An 18,437-nucleotide genomic window follows, 5' to 3' on the forward strand; every position below is an offset into this window, starting at 1 on the left:
ACTGTTCCATCTGATGTAAAACAGCAGCTCTGCCATTAATTAAGGTTATAATGTCTGTGTTTTTGTTGAAACTGTCTACAACATTTTTATCTTTGTGACCACAGTGGGTGGTGAAGTCATTCATCATTTTCAGTTCAGTTTTAGTTTCAATTTCAACAAAAAAGGAGAAATTAAAACCATTTAAAAGTAGAATTTTAAAAGTAGATGCATGTAGATAGTGCATAAATTCATCTTTAATTGTATTTTACTGGAATAGTTGACAAAAGGAAAACATACAGTGAATCTAATCTCAGCTGATTGGTAAAGTTGAGCAGAGCAAAGCTTCAGTCATGTGAATTTTATTTTGAAAATACCAACGGGAAGTCGAGCAGTTTGTAGTCCAGGACTTGACAGCAGTGAGGAGAGGCGCTGATAGAGAGGGGGCACCAACTCCAGTGAAAGGGGGTTGAACCAAGGACGAGTGGTTTCTTGGAGAAGTGACATCTGGGGGAGAAGAGCGAGTCTCCTGTTGGTTCATCCGGACTTCACACGAGCTGCGATCGGATTCTAACCTGCTCCCAAGTTTCCAACCATGAGGACAAACGTGTGGATTTACCAAGCTGTGGTGTGTGTGCTGGTCACTGTGGTGGACACAGGTAAGACGACAAGAGCCGAGCTCTCAGGGGATGTTCTCCTGCGCAGCTCCTGTGTTTCTGTTTATTGTCTTTAGAATAAGAATCAGACGCTGAAGAACAACAAGTGGAAAGAAAATTAAAGAAATTAGAAAAGCAGGCAACCAGCAGCAATTAACCCCTTCCTCGTGTTTGAAGATTGGACTTTATGGTTTCTAAGAGTCACTAACACACATGGTTCAGAGCGAGCTTTGAATTACGCACCGTGACGCTGAGTGACACTGAGTGAACCTGGTCACAAGTCCTGTCTTGTATTGTTGATTCGTTCACTTGTTGATAAATTAAACTTTATTGAGGTTTGTGGAAAGAACCTGCTCAGGGCTATTTTTGAAGATCTGGGAGAGTCTGTTACCAAGCATTTAAAAATTGTTTTGTGCTATTGAACGCGGAATGAGGTAATTGAGCGGCTCATCAAACAGCTCCTCCCGAACCTATTGATGTCAGTGGAGATGTCATTGCTCCACTTCAGATGGAGGCTTCAGTGAGAGGACAGACGCAGGCAAACGTGTGCGTTTTAAACAGCTGAGCGCAGTCGGAGTTGATCATCACAAAGTTTCCTGCTGCACAATCAGGATGCGCACTGTGCCAGCGCAGCTGTCTCAAGGTGCAAAGCCGTGCCAAAGCGCGCTGTTTGAAGTAGGCTGAGGTTACTCTGTCATTTTTATATAGGTCATTTCAGTAATAGAAACTCCTGCATCTGTTGGACTCACTCCAACCACTCAGAGGATACACGGCGCGTCATCTTGTAACGACGCAGCACAACTCGTGGCGCACGCACGCACCCTCATTAGGTGCCATCAATCGAGCTACGTGCCGGTACTTTGTGAGGTGTTGTCCCGCTTTGCATCCGCCCTGCTGTCATGTCACCGAGTCGAGCGCTGAATTCATAGCTGCCACCTCCAGGGGTGCAGACCGTGACCTCTGACCGCCCCCGAGTTGGGGAAAGTAAAACGCGCGCCCGACTGGGAACACTGTGCATTTGTCCCGGCACAGAGATAGAAAAGGTGTGTGTGTGTGTGTGTGTGTGTGTGTGTGTGTGTGTGTGTGTGTGTGTGTGTGTGTGTGTGTGTGTGTGTGGGCGTGAGGGGGGTAAACATCTGGCTGCGGAGCCGCACAGACACATTTTGCGCTCTCTGAAGCAGATGTAACGTCTGCTCGATTCCCAGACAGACACAGAGACAGAGTCACACCTTCTAACCTGCTACTTTCCTGTTGTTCCTGTTAAAGTCTGCATTTATCCTCCACACTGCCTTGATTATTTGGGGATAATCAGTAAAACCTTTTGGACAATGGAAAGCTTGACTAGGTGCCAGCTCACACTCAGGATCTCTGCTCAGGGGCTCAGGTCTTTGAGGAAGGTCAGAGCGTTGGTTCATCACCTTTCCCACCTACATTATTCATGCTAAACGAGATACTCTAACCTGAACCCCGAAGCTATTGCTGTCGCTCCTCATTAAATCGCATCTCTCTCATGCTTGAGATTACACTGAGTACCTTTCATTATAATCTCAAACTTCAACAAATGCTTGGGATTTGGAGATAGCAGCAGTCTGACTGCAGGGAGAGGAAGAGACTAAGTGAAATCTAATTGAGCAGCCTGGCCAGACATGTGGGCTGGAACAACACTGTGATGAGTGCCAGATGTGGTCCAGTGGAGCCCAAACATTAATAACATGTCCTCCCCAAAAACCATTTTCAACCACGAGGAGCCTCTAAACGCTCCACAGTTTACAATATCCTAAGTACACACACAACGTCTTGTGTCGGAACTTGGCACCGCAGCACGTTGCTGCAACTCGGTAGCACGAGATTTTCCTGTGTCATTTATATCGCACTTGCCCCTAATTATAAACAGAAAACTATTTCAGCCAAACTCATAATACCTCATGTCTGTAGCCCTCAGAAACTGCATCTACAGTACAAGTGTTATCCTCCGTAAGGATGGACATTTAAAAAAACATTTCCAGTAGGTAAGAAGTGAAAGACAAACTTAAAATCTGGATTTGTCCTGCTTTTAAAGCCACTTGGATTTTTTTTATTCATGCGTTTCATGTACTTGATCCAAACAAATAGTTCTCAACAAAGGCCTGTACATTAAACCAGAATGAATTCTAATGTGTCCCTATGTATCTTGGACAATCTGTCCCATTTTCCACACATATGTTGTGTTTTCTAGTGTTGGACACTAAAATCTTGGAGCGTTTACATAAAAGTTTACTAGTGAGTATGAGAGACGTTAAAGTTTTCCCAGGAGACAAGAATTCAAAAAAACAAAAAAACAAATTCCACCTTTGTTGCTCAAAATAAAAAGGAAGAAACTAAATGTCAGTGGAGTTAAACAGCTGGGGTTCTAATAACACTTTGATGGTTTCATTTCAAGGAGGCATGAATGCAAGTTATTGCAAAGGGTTTCTGTAGGAATCACAGATAGCCTTTAAATGTATCAGCAATAACATAAAACCTACTGTAATAAATCTTATCAAGTAGTAAAACAGTTGAAAAAAAGCTGATTTTTGGCCCTTTTAAAAGCAGTAAAATATGAAATATGCTTTCATGAGCATCAAATCTCCAACTGCGGCAGTGAAGCACATCGGCCCGTTGGATGCACATCATTCTGTTCTCTTGGCTGTCGTCACACTTCAGCAGCTACTCTGCATTTCTCAAGCAGCTACCCCGGTTTGACACGGGAGTGCCGAGGGGCATTTGGAGTGGGGCTTTGATGCTGGACACATTTCATACCGGCTTCTCTGACACATAAACTAGTCTGAGACCTCCGTTTGGCCAACACAGCTGAAGCAGGATCTAAAGAAAAGTTCTCTCAAGATCTGCAGAACAGGCGGACGTTGGAGTTTGTCGGCGTGTTGCGCAATGATGCTTCAACATGATTCAGCAGGGTGGATGCTAACATGCCAACAAACATGGGGGTCGAAGCTCGAAGAAATAAGCTTACGCAGACAGCTAGGCACCAAGTTCGATGTATGACAGTGAAAAAGTTTCGTCTTTCCTTCAGTTCCCTCATGCCAAGACCCTGAAACCAACAGCCAAACCATCAGGAGAGAACTTCAGAAACTATTCTCATTGCTTTTACAAGTTTTTCATCCTCCGCGGTGCCTTGACAGCAGCACTGAAATGTTTGGTCATGTCTTCCACTGTTTGAGTAATGTAGGATGATTTGTCAGTGAAAAGGAGACAAAGAAATTCCACATGGCTTCTTTGATTGTTATTTTTTTTATTTTGGCCTTCATTTAATAGCTGACATTTAGATGGGGAGAAAAAAAGGGAGATAGATGTGGAGCCGTACACGAGAAGATGGGCAGTGACCATGTGCAGCAGCACTGTCCATCCAGCCGGAGCAGACCCACGTCCGCTGCAGCCAAAACACACATTATTATTATGTTTTCTCAATTTGGGATGTTCTTGTAGGTTGCTGTAGGAGGTCTCACCAGTCCTTACAGAGGTATGAGAAGACAGACAACCACATGCTGGTTTGCCCAAACTGCCCTCAGTCCCCTTTGGCACGAAACAGCCGATCACAGGAGCACTGCGCCCGTAAATGCAAGAAGGTGAAGAAGAACTTCAGCTGCAGGTGAGTTACGGTTTGTTTCTGCGTTTCCCTGAAGCCCAGCACAGGATTTCCTCACGCCCATGTGCTGCGCCTCACTCCCCCTCTCCTCCTGTGTATTTACATATTTTTGTTGTTCATCATTTGTTCATCTCTCAACTACTTCCTGTGTGCTTCCACACAGGGCTTTCAACTTTCAAAGGCACAGCAGGAAATGCCACTTGCTTCCCTTTGACCGTTTCACCCACGGTGTGCAGAAGCAGGCCAACGTCAACTTTACTCTGTATGAAAAAAAAGGTAAATTCCGTCATTTTCAGAGGCGAATTCTATGAAAGTTGACTTTCTGCACTCACACTCAGGTGCCAAAAGGGATTTACACAAGCACATTGTTTGTTGATGATAGCAGGTTGTGCCTCTTGCGTCGGCTCCTTGATTCCCCCCTCTTTTTTTTTTTTTTTTTTGCTGTTTACACAGTAAAAGCAACCAACCTCTTTCACCCCCCTGTTGTTTAATCACTCCAGTGGGGAGAGTCGCACGCACAACATGCCGCAGACGTAAGTGGAGGGTAAACAAAAAAATTAATTGTTTACAGTCTGAGCGCGAAGGTTTTCTCCAGCGCCGGGCTGAGGACTCTAGTACTTTAGAATTTACTGCAAAATTTACAGAAACTCCCCCCCGGTGACATTTAATGAACTTTGGGGAGTTGTCGGTTTTAGGAATAACACACAAACTGGGACATACTGAAACACATGCTGTAAAAAGTTTAGTGACCATACATGGGAAAATATATTCCAGGTGGTCATAGCAGACAGCACAAATAACTTTTAATTGCTTGAGCGCTGTATAAATTGGCACACAAAGAGTACACAGGGACAGCTTGTATCAAAGTGAGAACATGAATGGATGTTTGCGAATGCTTCTTATGTCTTTGCCCGTACTCAGATTATATAAGGGAGTGTATCGTCGGCACCAAGGACAACTACAGAGGGAGGAGGTCTTGGACGAGGTCAAACATCACTTGCCAAGCTTGGTCAGATAATAACATCAACGAGCACACGTAAGTCGTCTCTCACTCGCTCTCTTTTGAGATAGAAAATCATCAAAGTGCATTTTTGTGTGGGGATGTGGAGAATTCATCAGACGGAGAATGGTTGTAAGCGCTCACCTGTCACCTTGACAGTGTAGTGCCTTGCTTTGCGGCACAATAATAATTAGTTTTAGGGAGGAGGAGATGTTAATCATTCACTTCCTCTTGCCACATTCCTATAGATTCGAACCAGCAGCCTTCAAAGCCTGCATCTTTAATCTTTAGGCTTCCGCCACCTTCCTGGATGATCCCACTCTATTTCTCTGTGTCTGATATTGAACAGGCCCCAGCAGCTGATTTATTGATGTGCAGATCTTCCTCTTGCACCTTGGGGGTTAAGGGAAGGTGGAGGCTCTGAGACGGTTGAACGTTTATCCAGAGTTAAGTCAGATTTCTTTCAACACATGCAAGAATGTCCTCCCAAATGAGGTTGCTATTTTTTTTTTTTTTTTGCTGCACTGATGACCATCAGGTGTGTCCCAGAGAAGTTTAATCATGGCTGTAAGAGAGGAAAGATCAGTGACTTTCAGTGCCAGCATCTCATTAGCAGCGCTCATTAGTTACAAGATATTTTAACTTTGGCGGGAGGGGGGGCTGAGAGACACAGTAATAAGAGTTTAAAGAAGTGCACAGAGAAAAATAGACAGAAGGGAGGTCGAATGAAAGAAAGAAAGAAAGCACGAAGATTTATAGACTGAAGTCATGTTCTGTCTGTTGTCCAGCTGAGCTCACAAAGCCACAGACATGCTGAGGGAAAATACAAGCTGAGTGATCCCCCACAATTAAAACACACTGCACTGCAGTGTTGCCCCCCCCCCACACACCAAAACCTGCCTTCCCTTTCCAGAAGCTTCACATTAGAAATCCTTTGTCTTTGTTTATTTGACACACAGTTCCTGTCCCCGCCCCAGGTGGCAAATGTAACATCCAACAACATTGCTCTGGCTTGTCAGCAACTTTTAACTTTCAAAGGGTCACAGGGCGCTTTAGGTAAGAGATTTAGTGCCACTGTGGGGTTACCTAACATGGGACTGTCCCGCTGCGTGAGAATTACCTCCATAATGAACCACACACCATTAGAGTTTCAGGTAACTATTATTTTCATGCTTGACCGATCACCACGGGGAAGGGGTGATTTCTCAGGAGGTTCCCTTCCAGGAATGGGACTTCCACCTGTTGTCTATTTTTGGTATTGGAACCAAAGCTCCGATAGAAGTGGGTATTATTGCCCAGCCAAGTGTATGAAATGGATAATTACTGTTCATATGATTATATATTATTTTATAGCTGCAGGGACATTTGTTTGTGCTTCTCATGAGCTAAGCTAACCATCTTCTTGCTGTAACTTCATATTTTAGAGACAAAACTTATCGTACTGTTGAACTTGTCGTCTCTCTATCGGCAAGAAAGTGAACTAGTGCATTTGCCAAAATTTCAAACTGTTCCTTCAAGTGCAGTTTTCAGATGTCAGCTGTCGAACACAGCTCCCAAAGAATATTACTATATCTTCACATTCATAAAGTCTCTTGCTTGCTTGCTTTAATCTCTGACTACTTTATGCCTCTGGAAGCTGTAGTACTGAAGCAAGACTGTGTTTGTTCCACAATCACCAGGTGCATGCTGCTAGACATTTTGCAGCAGTTACTTCAGGTCTAGATTTCATCTTTAGTGATATCCAAACTTCTGGCCAGTACGTTGAGTCGGTCTAAAGCATGTGTGCAGTGTCTGCCTGAGCTCCGATGGGAACAGAATTTGGCAATGAGATGAATAACTGGCCAACATCTGTTAGCACAACATCATTACGGCTAACTTGCTCCCATGCTGTGGCCTTTTACAGACTCTCACCAGATGCAACCTTTTTTGTAAAGCGAGGGACCTTGTAATTCCGTTTATAAATTAAATAAAAGAACACTATATTGTCATATGAATATCGAGCACAGTCAACAGATGTGAGTTTAGTGTTTGGCAGAGAGACGACGGTGGTGTTAGATTTAACCCCGTTGTGTTTTGACACGTGAAGGTATCGCTCCATGGTTGGAGAGTCGTCCTCTTCCTCCTCGCTTCGATTTCTTCTACTTCTGGGTTGAATGATGTTGTGCATTAGTGTAGAAACCTTGCGAAACCCCCAGGGCACAGAGGGGAGAGCGGAGCAGACTCCCCCAAGGAAAGAGTCATTGCCTGGGGTCGAGTGTTCAGACAAGCTGCTGAAGGGAGGGCGGACTTCAGTTCTTGTTCCTTTCTTTTTCTTTTCCTACACATGTTTTTTTCTCTTTACATCATTTGTTGGACATTAAGCCCCCCCACCTCCACCACCATCACCCCACTTTTTATGTTTTGCTCACTCCATTATGCTCTCTTTTTGTTTTTTAAGCACTTAAGTCAGTCACTTTACTTGTTTCTTTTCATCCGTCCTCTATGTCCCAAACTTTCTCTCCTATACTCTCGCTGGTCTCGCTGGGTGGGAGGGGGAATGTGGTCAGCATGGATCAGGGGGTGCTGACATGCCAGCTTTTGATCATCCTGCCCTGACAGAACACCAATTTCACATACTGTCTATTTACCATGGGGAACCCATAGCGCTCTCTATTGTTACGTCCCATATGCTTGGACGAGCCAGGTTCTTTTTCTTACAGTGTTACAGTGTCACTTGTTCACACTGACGTGATGCAGCAGTTGACAGAGAGGGATTAGGTTTAAACATGTTTAAAGGCTGCCAACAAAGGACTTGCTTGGGCTGCTTCAAGTGGTTCGTAGCATTGTTCTGTGCTGTTGATGGTTAGTGTGCTGTGACAGAGTCTGGCTGGTTCACACGAGGGAGCTGGGATATGGTAGGAATCAGCAAGGCACTCGTGCAAAAGGTGCAAACCTGGACTAGAGAAACATGTTGATGACTGACTTTGCATACATTTTGTTTATGTTTGGTCATTCCAGGATTTAGGATGTAAACAGTATTTTCAATCTCAATCCCATCTCAATATGAAGGCCTTTTGAATTTATTTAGTTTGAGAGCTGGAGCAGGCAGGTATGGTACTGCATACACTACTGGAGCAGCCAAGTGTGCAAGTACTCCCCCAAAAATGTATTTATACAGCTTACAGTATCAGTTAACATTTTCAAAAGTGCCCGTCTACTCCTTTGTAGGTTTTATCCTGATAGATACCCAACACAAGACCTGAGGGAGAACTTTTGTCGGAATCCCAACAACGATCCTGGTGGTCCGTGGTGCTACACCACAGATCCCAATGTACGAGCTGAGGAGTGTGGCATACCACAGTGTTCAGAGGGTAAGACACTCCAAAATAATCATTACTGGACAATAGGATTTAGTCAGTAATCCAGAGTCCCATCAAAAAGCCAAAGTGGAGAGGTTTTTCTTTCAGTCATTTAATCAATTTAATCAATGTTTATATGTTTTTTCCTTCTAAAAGATTTGTTTTGTTTGTGTTTATTACTGGAGAAAAGAAGGTTTTGGTTAAATGTAGTTGCTTTGTTGACAGAAGTCTGTATGACATGTAATGGGGAGGATTATCGGGGAAAAATGGACCATACAGAGAGCGGCAAGGAGTGCCAGAGGTGGGACTCGGCAAGGCCTCACAAACACAACTTCCAGCCCAAAAAGTAAGCTGCAAAGCTGATAATCACACAGTAACCTTTCTCACGGACAACACCAGTACACACCCATGACAGATGCTTACATAAATTATGGTAGATAGTTAGAGCGGCCTCACCAGTTGTTATGACTTGATTCTCTCCCTCCTAATTTTCTTACCTCCTCCCTGTATTGTCTCTGTTTCCCTTTTCAGGTATAAGGACAAAGATTTAAAGGACAACTACTGTCGTAACCCAGATAACCGTCTCCGCCCCTGGTGCTACACCATGGACCCTAAAACTCCATGGGAGTACTGTAACATCACTCTGTGTGGTAAGAGCTTATGTACTGTATATACTCCAGTCTTAAGTTTGGGCTTTGTGGACACAGTTCCCCAAATTAGTGTTTAAATGTGATTTATGACTCTTCTGCTGCGAGTTTCTTCTCAGTGTCTTCACACACAGTGTGTATCACAGAGTTAGGAATCTTTTCTAAGACAAAAAAATGGACACAGCGTTGAAGATGTCTTGCTTTGTTTTTGGACAGACAGACAGACAGAGAGCGGTTTGCTACAACCAAGAAGTGGTTTTGAGTGAACCAGGGGTTTGTTATGCACAGGACTTTGGTGGTTTTGGGGTACTTGCGGTCAGCTAAGTAAAAAAGCTCTCCTTCTCCCCTGCAGAGTCTCATAAGACCTTTGTTTACCCGACTGGGTGTTTAATGTGGTGCTTGGCTTCAAATCCTCCTACCTCAACAAGGAAGAGTAAATAGGTTGTTTGTGAAGGGAAGGGTCTGACTTCAGAGACACAGGCGTGTTTTACTGAGACCACTCACAGATGACAAGGGGCTATAAAGTGGTGGAGTACAACAGAAGCTACTAATCTGAGGTGCCTCACGTAGCCACTGAACAGTCTAAACGTTATAGTGGTGTGAACATCGCCTTTAAAATCGTGACCTATTTAGACAAGAGACAAATAAAAATGCGTGGATTAAAGCAAAACAACTGCAGATGCTCTATGTACTAGGTTGATGCCTCCAGCGGAGTTTGGAGACTAGGGAGTGTTAAAGCTGTTCTGAGGCTTGTGGCAACGCAACACCTTACTAAGAAACACTGTTCTGTAGGGTAATTGCTGAAGGAAAGTGCCAATTAATCTAATCACTAGTTGTATCCACAAGCCAACATATTTAATATTGTACTTTATTAGATTTCAAATAATAAAATAACATGATTTTACTCAACTCATATGACATTTGGCAGAGTCTGACAGAGTTGTAGTGTTAGATAACGTTTGCCTTCATATGTTAAACAAAAGCCAGAAGACAAAGAAAAAGGAATGGATGTCAGAAAGAGGTCACACCTTTGACAACCACACTGAGATATTCCCACATGCTCACCCACAAACACAGAGCATCTCTCTTCATCTCTATCAGACACATGCACACATGTACTTTACAGTACATGTTATGATTTACAGCTGGGGTAGAGGATCTGCATTTGTCCAGATGTGTGTATTCCTCAATGCCTTCCTTCAGAAAGATAAAAACCACTGACCTGTAATACAGAGTGCACACAGACACTGGCATGTATTACATCAAGTCAAAGAATCCCTCTTTTCCACCCACCTTCTCGTTTCTGCCTCTCGTTTCCTCCTCCATCTTCTCCCATTTCATTTGTCAAAGGCTAAAGAAACAGAGACAGAAATCCGGAGGGGAGAAGTCGCTCCCTGTGTACTGCTATCCCCGCTCTGCTGAAAAGCAGAATTCCATTGGAAGATGTTTGGAATAGTTTTCCGGTGGATAAAGTTGCCCCAGCCAGGCCGGGTTTGATGTGATATCTTTGGTAGGGCTGCAGTAAACAATGTCACCAGAAGATATATTCATAGAAACATTCATAAAGGTCTTTCATACAACCGCTTGTAACAGGGTGCACTGTCAGCAAATTTAACAACTGCACATTGTTGTGGATGTCCCTGCATGTAAGAACATGGGCACCAGTGTTATGAATACTGAAGAAGTCTCTAATCGAAGTTGAGACAAGGAGGAGTGCTAATGTTTTTGATCACTTGTCTCTAAATTAAACAGGGCCCGTTTTTCTGGGAACGATCTCCCTCCTTCTCCTCGTCAATCATTGCTGCCTTTATTTTTTTGCATGTCACTCTCTTTAGTAAATGTTTTCTTTACCGTCTTTCTCATGCTTGCACTCGCAGTTCTGATTTCTTCTTCTTTTTTTGCTAGAGTCAGACTCCAGTGGGGACGCGGACGTCAATGTAACAACATCCTGTGTCCAGGGAAAGGGCACCGATTACCGAGGCACCATGAACGTCACTCCTGAGGGTGTGACGTGTCAGCGCTGGGACTCTCAGTTCCCCCATAACCACTCGTTTCTTCCTCAGAACTTCAAATGCAAGTGAGTAATGCTTGTTTCGTGGCTCCTTACACATTGGTTTCAGATCCCATTGTTGTGGCGATGTGACACATTTTGTGCATTTTGTTGTTGAAATACCACAAACAAAAGTGATGAAAGTGTAATAATCATTACTTTGTAAAACAGATCGTCAGCACCATCATTTAAATTGTAGTTTGTGTGTGTGTCACAGAGACCTCAGAGAGAACTACTGCCGCAACCCTGATGGTGCAGATTACCCATGGTGCTTCACTACAGACCCTAATCAGAGGATAGCCAACTGTACCCACATCCCCCGGTGTGATGCTGATACTACCCAAAAAATAGGTAAATTGCTGTACAACTGCAGGTTTTTGTTTTGGAAACATGCTCGTCAAGGGTTGGATGGAAAATTTCCCTCTAAGTCTTGTATTTCTTGGCGAACACTGACAAAGTGCAGAACAGCAACAACTTCAGGAAGTTACTTTGCCTGCTTAAGAAATAAGGCCAATTTCCTTTGCAGAATTTTTTCCTAGGGACCAGGAACCTTTTAATTAAATTTTGTCCGTTTCCAGGGCTGTAGTCCCACCCTCAATGTGGCAATCAGCATTTCACAAGCCTTGGTTAACATGCTTCTGAAAAGTAGAAGCAGCTAATTCAGCTAATTTGTTTAATCTTACTTTGGTCAAAAGTGCAAATCACAGTTTCTCCAAGTAATTGAACGCCAGGAAAGTTCCCTGGGAAAGAACAGTACAGTGGAAAGAAGCCTATAAGACATAAAGTGTTGTTGTTTTTACAGTAGGTTTTTTTTGCATTGGACTAAACAAACACAACATGTGAAGTAGTGAACTTTAAAAGTGCTAGTCTGCAGATTTTTGTTACCAAGTCAAACCCAGGCTGGCCGTTTCCCTCCCTAACCAGTCTTTACGCTAAGTCAAGTAATCGTATTTCACAAGATGTCAAACCATTTCAAAGGTTTTTGTATCCACCTCACTTCAAAGGATGGCAAATATCTTGTAAATGACTGAATGTAATTTCTTGAATAATGTTATTGAAACACAGAACTACAAATGCTTGAAAAGACATGTCATGTGCAAAGTGGAATTACTCAGACACTCCCCATAATTGCTCCCGTAGGACTGGGCCACTTGGCAGTGTGCTGCCCAATGAATTCGCTTTCATAGAAGAACAAAAACACAGAGTTTGGCAATAGGCCTTGCTGTCATTTCCCATGTTCCTCTCCTTTACCTTTAAGAAGACCACACATGTCAAGAAGCAGCCAGTCACTCAGTTACTCTGACCACTCTTTACGCTTTCCTTTACACTTGAGATTCACGCGCACAGGGTGGACCCTTGATATTTGATTGATTAAAACCACAAGGGGAGGGAGAAAAGTTTGAGCTTAATTATGTCAATTATGTTTGCATCAGTGAGAAAGACAGCCACCACCCAAATCATGTATGTAGTTATTTTATCATACCAGCTTGTGGGTGGTTTCAGCGATTGCCTTTAGGTGTTGGGTTCAGTAAATCTATGCACTCTTGGGGGTATTAAACACTATTGTAAAATAACTTATATAATAATCTTCTTCTTCCATAGAGTGTTATGAAAACAACGGAGAGATGTACCGGGGCACTTTAGCCATAACTCGATCAGGGATTCCCTGTGCAGACTGGTCACATCACATAAACAGGTAACAAAGTCATTTCTTCTGTGTTGTGCTGCTCCCCCTGCTAAGTGGAAATGTTTCCTAGAGAGAATGACATTCTTTTCAGCTCAGTTGATGAATGTTTGTTGACAACTTAGCTCCCATTGCCTTGTGAAAATCCCTTTCATATGAATGAAGCTAAGCAGTGAAAACAAACAGCAAGAGGAAATCGGGGGTTCCTCAGAGGTCAATTCCAAGCCCAATTATTATTCATCTAACTGACGAGAGGAAACCCTGCCGAGTTCTCCAAGTGACCCATCCTGAGAGGAAAGGTTGCCCACTACAGGGTTGTTTTCTGTTGGAATTACTTAATTTACAGGAATTTTAAAAGCCAAAATGGCATAGACAGATGGACATGTTCCAGAGCCGACCCCTGACCCCAGGAAGTGCTTTCTGAGAAAAGTAGATCAAAGCCAATCAGCTCCCTCGCATAGACTGCAGCCAGTGAGTCTACCCTGCTCAAGGTCATAGTTCAACCCCGGGAGAAACTGCTGGAAGCTACGGCTTGTTTAACATTCTCCTGGGAAGTGGAATTATCTTCACCACCTGACAAATTGTTGCCTATTGCTAAGCATTATTTTGCATGTGTGTGTCCAAACTCCTACCTAGTAATTGCTTTGCGGGGATATTTGGGATATTTGAGAAGATTACATTTCATTCTTGTAGATCCAAGAGGAACTCTCCAAAAAGACACACGATTAGAGGTGAATTCCTATAAATCGGGAGCACAACCAGATCATTCCATAGAGGATGTGGCTCCTGCTGGTCTGAGCTCTGCTAAATACTTAGAGTGCATACTTTCATACTCCCATGAGCACTCTTCCCAAAACTCTGCGTTTCCTTCTATGGGCTCTGTGCAGCAAATTCAAAGGATTCATTGCACTATAGAAAAGCCAGAGTCAGACTTTCCAGGCATACCGCTGTACAATATGTGTGTGACAGTGCACATGCAAGTCCATGTATGCCCGTGCTTGTGTATTTTCAGTGTGAGAGTGTGTATGAATCCTCATGATATATGACCCAGTGTTAGTTCAGATACACTGTGCAAAATAACAAACAGAATATGAGAATGTGTATTTGTGTGTTTTACAGTGGGGATTCTCACTCTCCAGTGTCCAATGTAGGGCTGGAGAAGAACTACTGCCGCAACCCAGATCGAGACAAGCATGGCCCCTGGTGTTACACCAATCCAAATAACCGCTTGGCCTGGGACTACTGCAAACTGAAACACTGTGAGTGGCTTAAATACCTTTGTCTCCTCTAATGTCCGGCGGTGTAACAGTAAATACATCTGTGTTCTGTCAGCTATAAATATTAGCCTATATAATAAGAGTCACCACAATGAAAAAGCTGCGTATGATGCACACGTATGGAGCAAATGTTTTAGTGATCTATTTAACAGACCTTTAAAGGAGCAGTTCACCAGTTTTCACTGTCTCGCTGCAGGTTTAATATTTATAACTGCTGTTATAAGGTGGAGGTATTACCTCTGTATACAGTCAGATTAGCTGTTGCCAGTTCCAGTCTTTGTTGCCTTTATCGTTATCTCACAGATCACACTGCTTGGTGGGTGTTTAATTCTAGTTGTGCAAGTTCAGTGCTAAAACAAAGCAGGTTTCTTTCCAGCGCTCGTTGTTGCTCAGAAATGGATCTCTGTTGTGGGCACATTTCTGAAAGGACAGCACATGTTATTTCTGCCAACATGGTGCAGTCGATACAAGTATGTGTACGTACATGCAAGCAGGAGTGAAAAGTAGAAATGTGAGGAATGTGGGGAGAAGAATTTGCAGACTGTTTGGAGCTCTGTGTACTGTAACTGTGGGCACCTGGCTAATTGCTGTAGAAAGCAGGTGTGGATTGTTGGCTTCAGAAAGCAGCTTTTTACCATTTACCTATCACGCACTTGCTTTTAAATATTTATGTGTATGCACATGATGGCTGCCCTATGTGTCCTCTATGCTGTCAGAGTGGCCCTTGTGTATTATTAGAAATTAAGACTGCTTGTTTGCAGTAAGCACTATTACTATATATCAACAGTGAGTGTCAGATCTCAGCTGCTTGTGTATGTGTACAAATTAGTGCTGGTGCATGGGTACTGTACAATAAAATAACACAAGTGATTTAGCGTTGCAGAATTTATCCACTTCAACAAAAATGCTATTATGGTTTTTATACAGCTTGCCCTGTGGCTTACGTAATCTGTTAGCCCGCTGTGGTTTTGTAAACTGGCAGAGAATAGGTGATGCTTAAACAGCAAACAGATGCAGGTCTCGACTGGCATTTTTTATTTGAGAAACACACTCGAGTGGCTGGACCCAGCATTCTCTTTGGCTGGTTTCAGCTGGGTTGCATTGAAGAGCCTCTTTCAAATGGCCGCACAATCATTTCCATAATGCAAAACATGTCTTCCATGAAGTTCTCGAGGTCTTGAGCAAATTTAATTGCTGTTGTTGCCAACTGCTAAACCCTCAAGCAACGATTTCGACTCAAGTCTTTATTAAGTATTGAATGGTGTCCTTTACAATGAGGTTTCATTTGTTGTTTGTCAGTGTATGGTCGGCAGTATGACTTATTTCTGCTCCTGTGCCATCTCTTCTTACTGTTGTGCTTTTCTTTCCTCCTATCAGGTGAATCAGCTACAGTGACTCCTAAACCAAGCAGTGAGTATCACTTTTGCTTATCTGATTTCAGTCCTCTTAAAGCAAATCCTGTTCTCATGTACCTGAACCTAAACATGGTTGCCTTTCAAAGTTTCAAAAGAGTTTTTGAAATGTAAATAGTACCATCTAACATACATTCTGAAAAATCTTTCCTCCTTTAGCTCTAACCAGACCCAAGATATCATGTTTTGTGCATATAAACACCAGAATAGTTGGAGGACATCAAGTGCAAGGAACAGATGGGAGCTGGGTTGTAAGCATCCAAAGAGAGTAAGTTACATTTGCCTTTACACAAAATGTCCCATTACCATAACCCATTTAAGACCTTTTTATTTAATAGGGACAATTGTCTTCTTCCATTTTCATAGGAACATTCATTTGTGTGGCGGCTCTCTGATCAGAGAAGACTGGGTTTTGACAGATCAACAGTGTTTTACGTCCTGGTAATGCTCCTCCTTCTGATGCTTTTGTTGGTTTCGTGTATTCTCTGTCTGTCACCTAATGCTTTTCTCATTACATCTTCCATCTATTCTCCATTTTCATATCTGTCAAACATCCTGCTTTCGCTAGTTCTGTCTATTATTATTTGAAGTGACGATTCAGGTTAAATCCTGTTTTGTGAGGGTTACTAACTTAGAGACAGGCCTGACCTTAGTTACAGAACAACATTATTTGGACTGGAGGTCTGTTAAATTTCTGCATTTGTCTATGTTAGAGCCACTCATACACTTTACATGTAGTATCTCTGTCATCTTCAGCAGTGGCTTTAATGAAAACGTCCTTATCTCTGTATAAATATACAGAACTGAAAGTCGTACATATGGTGTAGATCAGGAACGTTTAGTGGATATTTTGAGGTGCAGCGTGTGTGTAGTGGAGTGAGTCACAGTTTTCCTGAAACTTTGCCTTTTCCCGTTGAAAGTGTTCGTACCATTATATAAAATGATTTATTTGAATTATTAGACTTGCTACTTTATCTGCCCTGTGTTGATTGTTAGTTATTGTCTACTTGACAATTGGTTGCAGAGGCCAAAACTATATTTTCTCTTATGCAATTTAGTAACACAAAGGAGTTTTAGTGGATCATTTAACCAAATCAAATAATCAGGGGGCAATTAAGTCTTTTTTGGGACTGGCAACCAATGCTACAAGTCACAAATGCTGTAGGTTTCTGTCTTACCCTGGTCCTTGTGGTTCAGTGTTCCAGATCTTAAGGATTACAGCGTGCAGGTTGGTCTGCACCACCTCAATGAGTCATCAAGCCACCCAAGACTGCACATCTCTCGCCTGATCTGTGGCCCAGAGGGATCCAACTTGGTTATGCTCAAACTAGCGGAGTAAGTTTTCACCCATGTGTTTAAGATCCAAATACTGGGGCAGAAAATGGTTTGTGCAAAACTATTAATTCATCTGCATTGAGTATGTTTAAGTGATGTAATTGATTGTTAATATGTTTGTTCTAGTCCTGCTCCTGTGTCTGAGGGTGCTTCCACTATTCACCTTCCAGTAAAAGAGTGTCAAATTGCTGAAGGCACCAACTGCACCATGTATGGATGGGGGGAAACCAAAAGTACTGCCTTCTATCTCCACTAAACCATAACACATTCATTTTTATAATTATTCAATCATAATAAATATATGTAACATTCAACTACATTGTTGTGTGTTCGTTGTTCAGATACAGGACACGATGAAGCGCTCAACACTGTGGTCATGCCTATGGTCAACAATGACATGTGCTCCCAGATCAAAGGGGATGCTGGGGAAAGCCGAATATGTGCCGGTGGCAAGAGAGGAGAAGGAGTATGTGATGTAAGGATCAGTGATGGATGTGTGTGTCATGAAAGAGACATAATATGAATTCAGCATGAATGAATATTACATAGAAGTGTGATTTATGGTCTGCATCAGTGTATAGAACACAGAATAATCACTGTTGATGTGCTTTCTCTCTGACGTGTTCCTCTCCACCTCTTTCACGCAGAAAGACAACGGCGGTCCGTTGGTTTGCCAGGAGCATGAGCGCAAAGTCATCATCGGCGTGAGCATACAAAGGACAAAATGTGCCTCATCGCAGCCGGCGCTTTTTGTTAATGTTGCGTTCTACTCTGAGTGGATATACAAAGTGTTCAAACTTTACCCCAGTGTAGAGAAGAACTGAAACACTGTGGTGTGAAAACCGACTCCAGAAACGGACTGTGCCACAGCCTGTGCCAGGAGAGACGGCTTTGTGCCAGAAGATTCCAAGACCTCTCCTGCATGGACCACAGGGGAGAAATGAGAGAAACATCTTATGAAAAGTGGCCATTTTGCTATTTCGATGCTGACTTTTGCATTTTACGGAGAGGACAGAAACTAATTTGGATTAGATGCCAAATGGAATCTCCTTCACTCTGCGGATGAACACGTCCAGGTTGTCAGCCTTAAAACCATTCTCACAACCAAAGTCTCGGGCACATCGGCTGCATATTAACTGTATTTTGACATGTTCAGAATTTCTGAAGCCATGCAAACAAAGACAATGAGAATGACACTTGTGATTCAGTATTATCGCCTGGAATATACTTGAATATGGACAGGACCCAGTTCCCTCGTGGTTACTGCTTGACTGGGAATTCATTTGTGTTGAATTGGACTGCAAAACCTGCCTTCCAGAACTAGTGATGTGGATGGAAGGAAAAGGTGTTTTTTAATTCCAGCAAATGTAAAAATCTGGTCATACGTTTTAGGATGAATCCCAAATATCACAGCAACGAAAACTACAGTAACATCAAAAA

At 42.8% G+C, this 18,437-nt stretch overlaps 1 protein-coding gene across 2 annotated transcripts; it reads left to right on the forward strand.

Annotated features, from left to right (window-relative positions):
• The first annotated feature begins 432 nt into the window (after positions 1-432).
• On the forward strand, positions 433-18,437 carry hgfa (hepatocyte growth factor a). 2 transcript variants are annotated; one of them, XM_026364219.1, is made up of 18 exons: positions 433-635; positions 4,095-4,257; positions 4,418-4,530; positions 5,176-5,290; positions 8,462-8,604; positions 8,818-8,938; positions 9,124-9,242; positions 11,145-11,316; positions 11,489-11,640; positions 12,892-12,985; positions 14,093-14,232; positions 15,628-15,660; positions 15,822-15,930; positions 16,029-16,103; positions 16,860-16,997; positions 17,124-17,230; positions 17,339-17,472; positions 17,645-18,437. In XM_026364219.1, the coding sequence occupies exons 1-18, from the start codon at positions 572-574 to the stop codon at positions 17,819-17,821; spliced, it is 2,169 nt and encodes a 722-aa protein (XP_026220004.1). In that variant the 5' UTR covers positions 433-571; the 3' UTR covers positions 17,822-18,437. The 2 variants fall into 2 exon arrangements, with proteins under 2 accessions (XP_026220004.1, XP_026220005.1); XM_026364220.1 differs by having other exon boundaries at positions 11,507-11,640.

This window comes from Anabas testudineus, chromosome 23 (genome assembly GCF_900324465.2).
Source record: "Anabas testudineus chromosome 23, fAnaTes1.2, whole genome shotgun sequence".
NCBI lineage: Eukaryota > Metazoa > Chordata > Actinopteri > Anabantiformes > Anabantidae > Anabas > Anabas testudineus.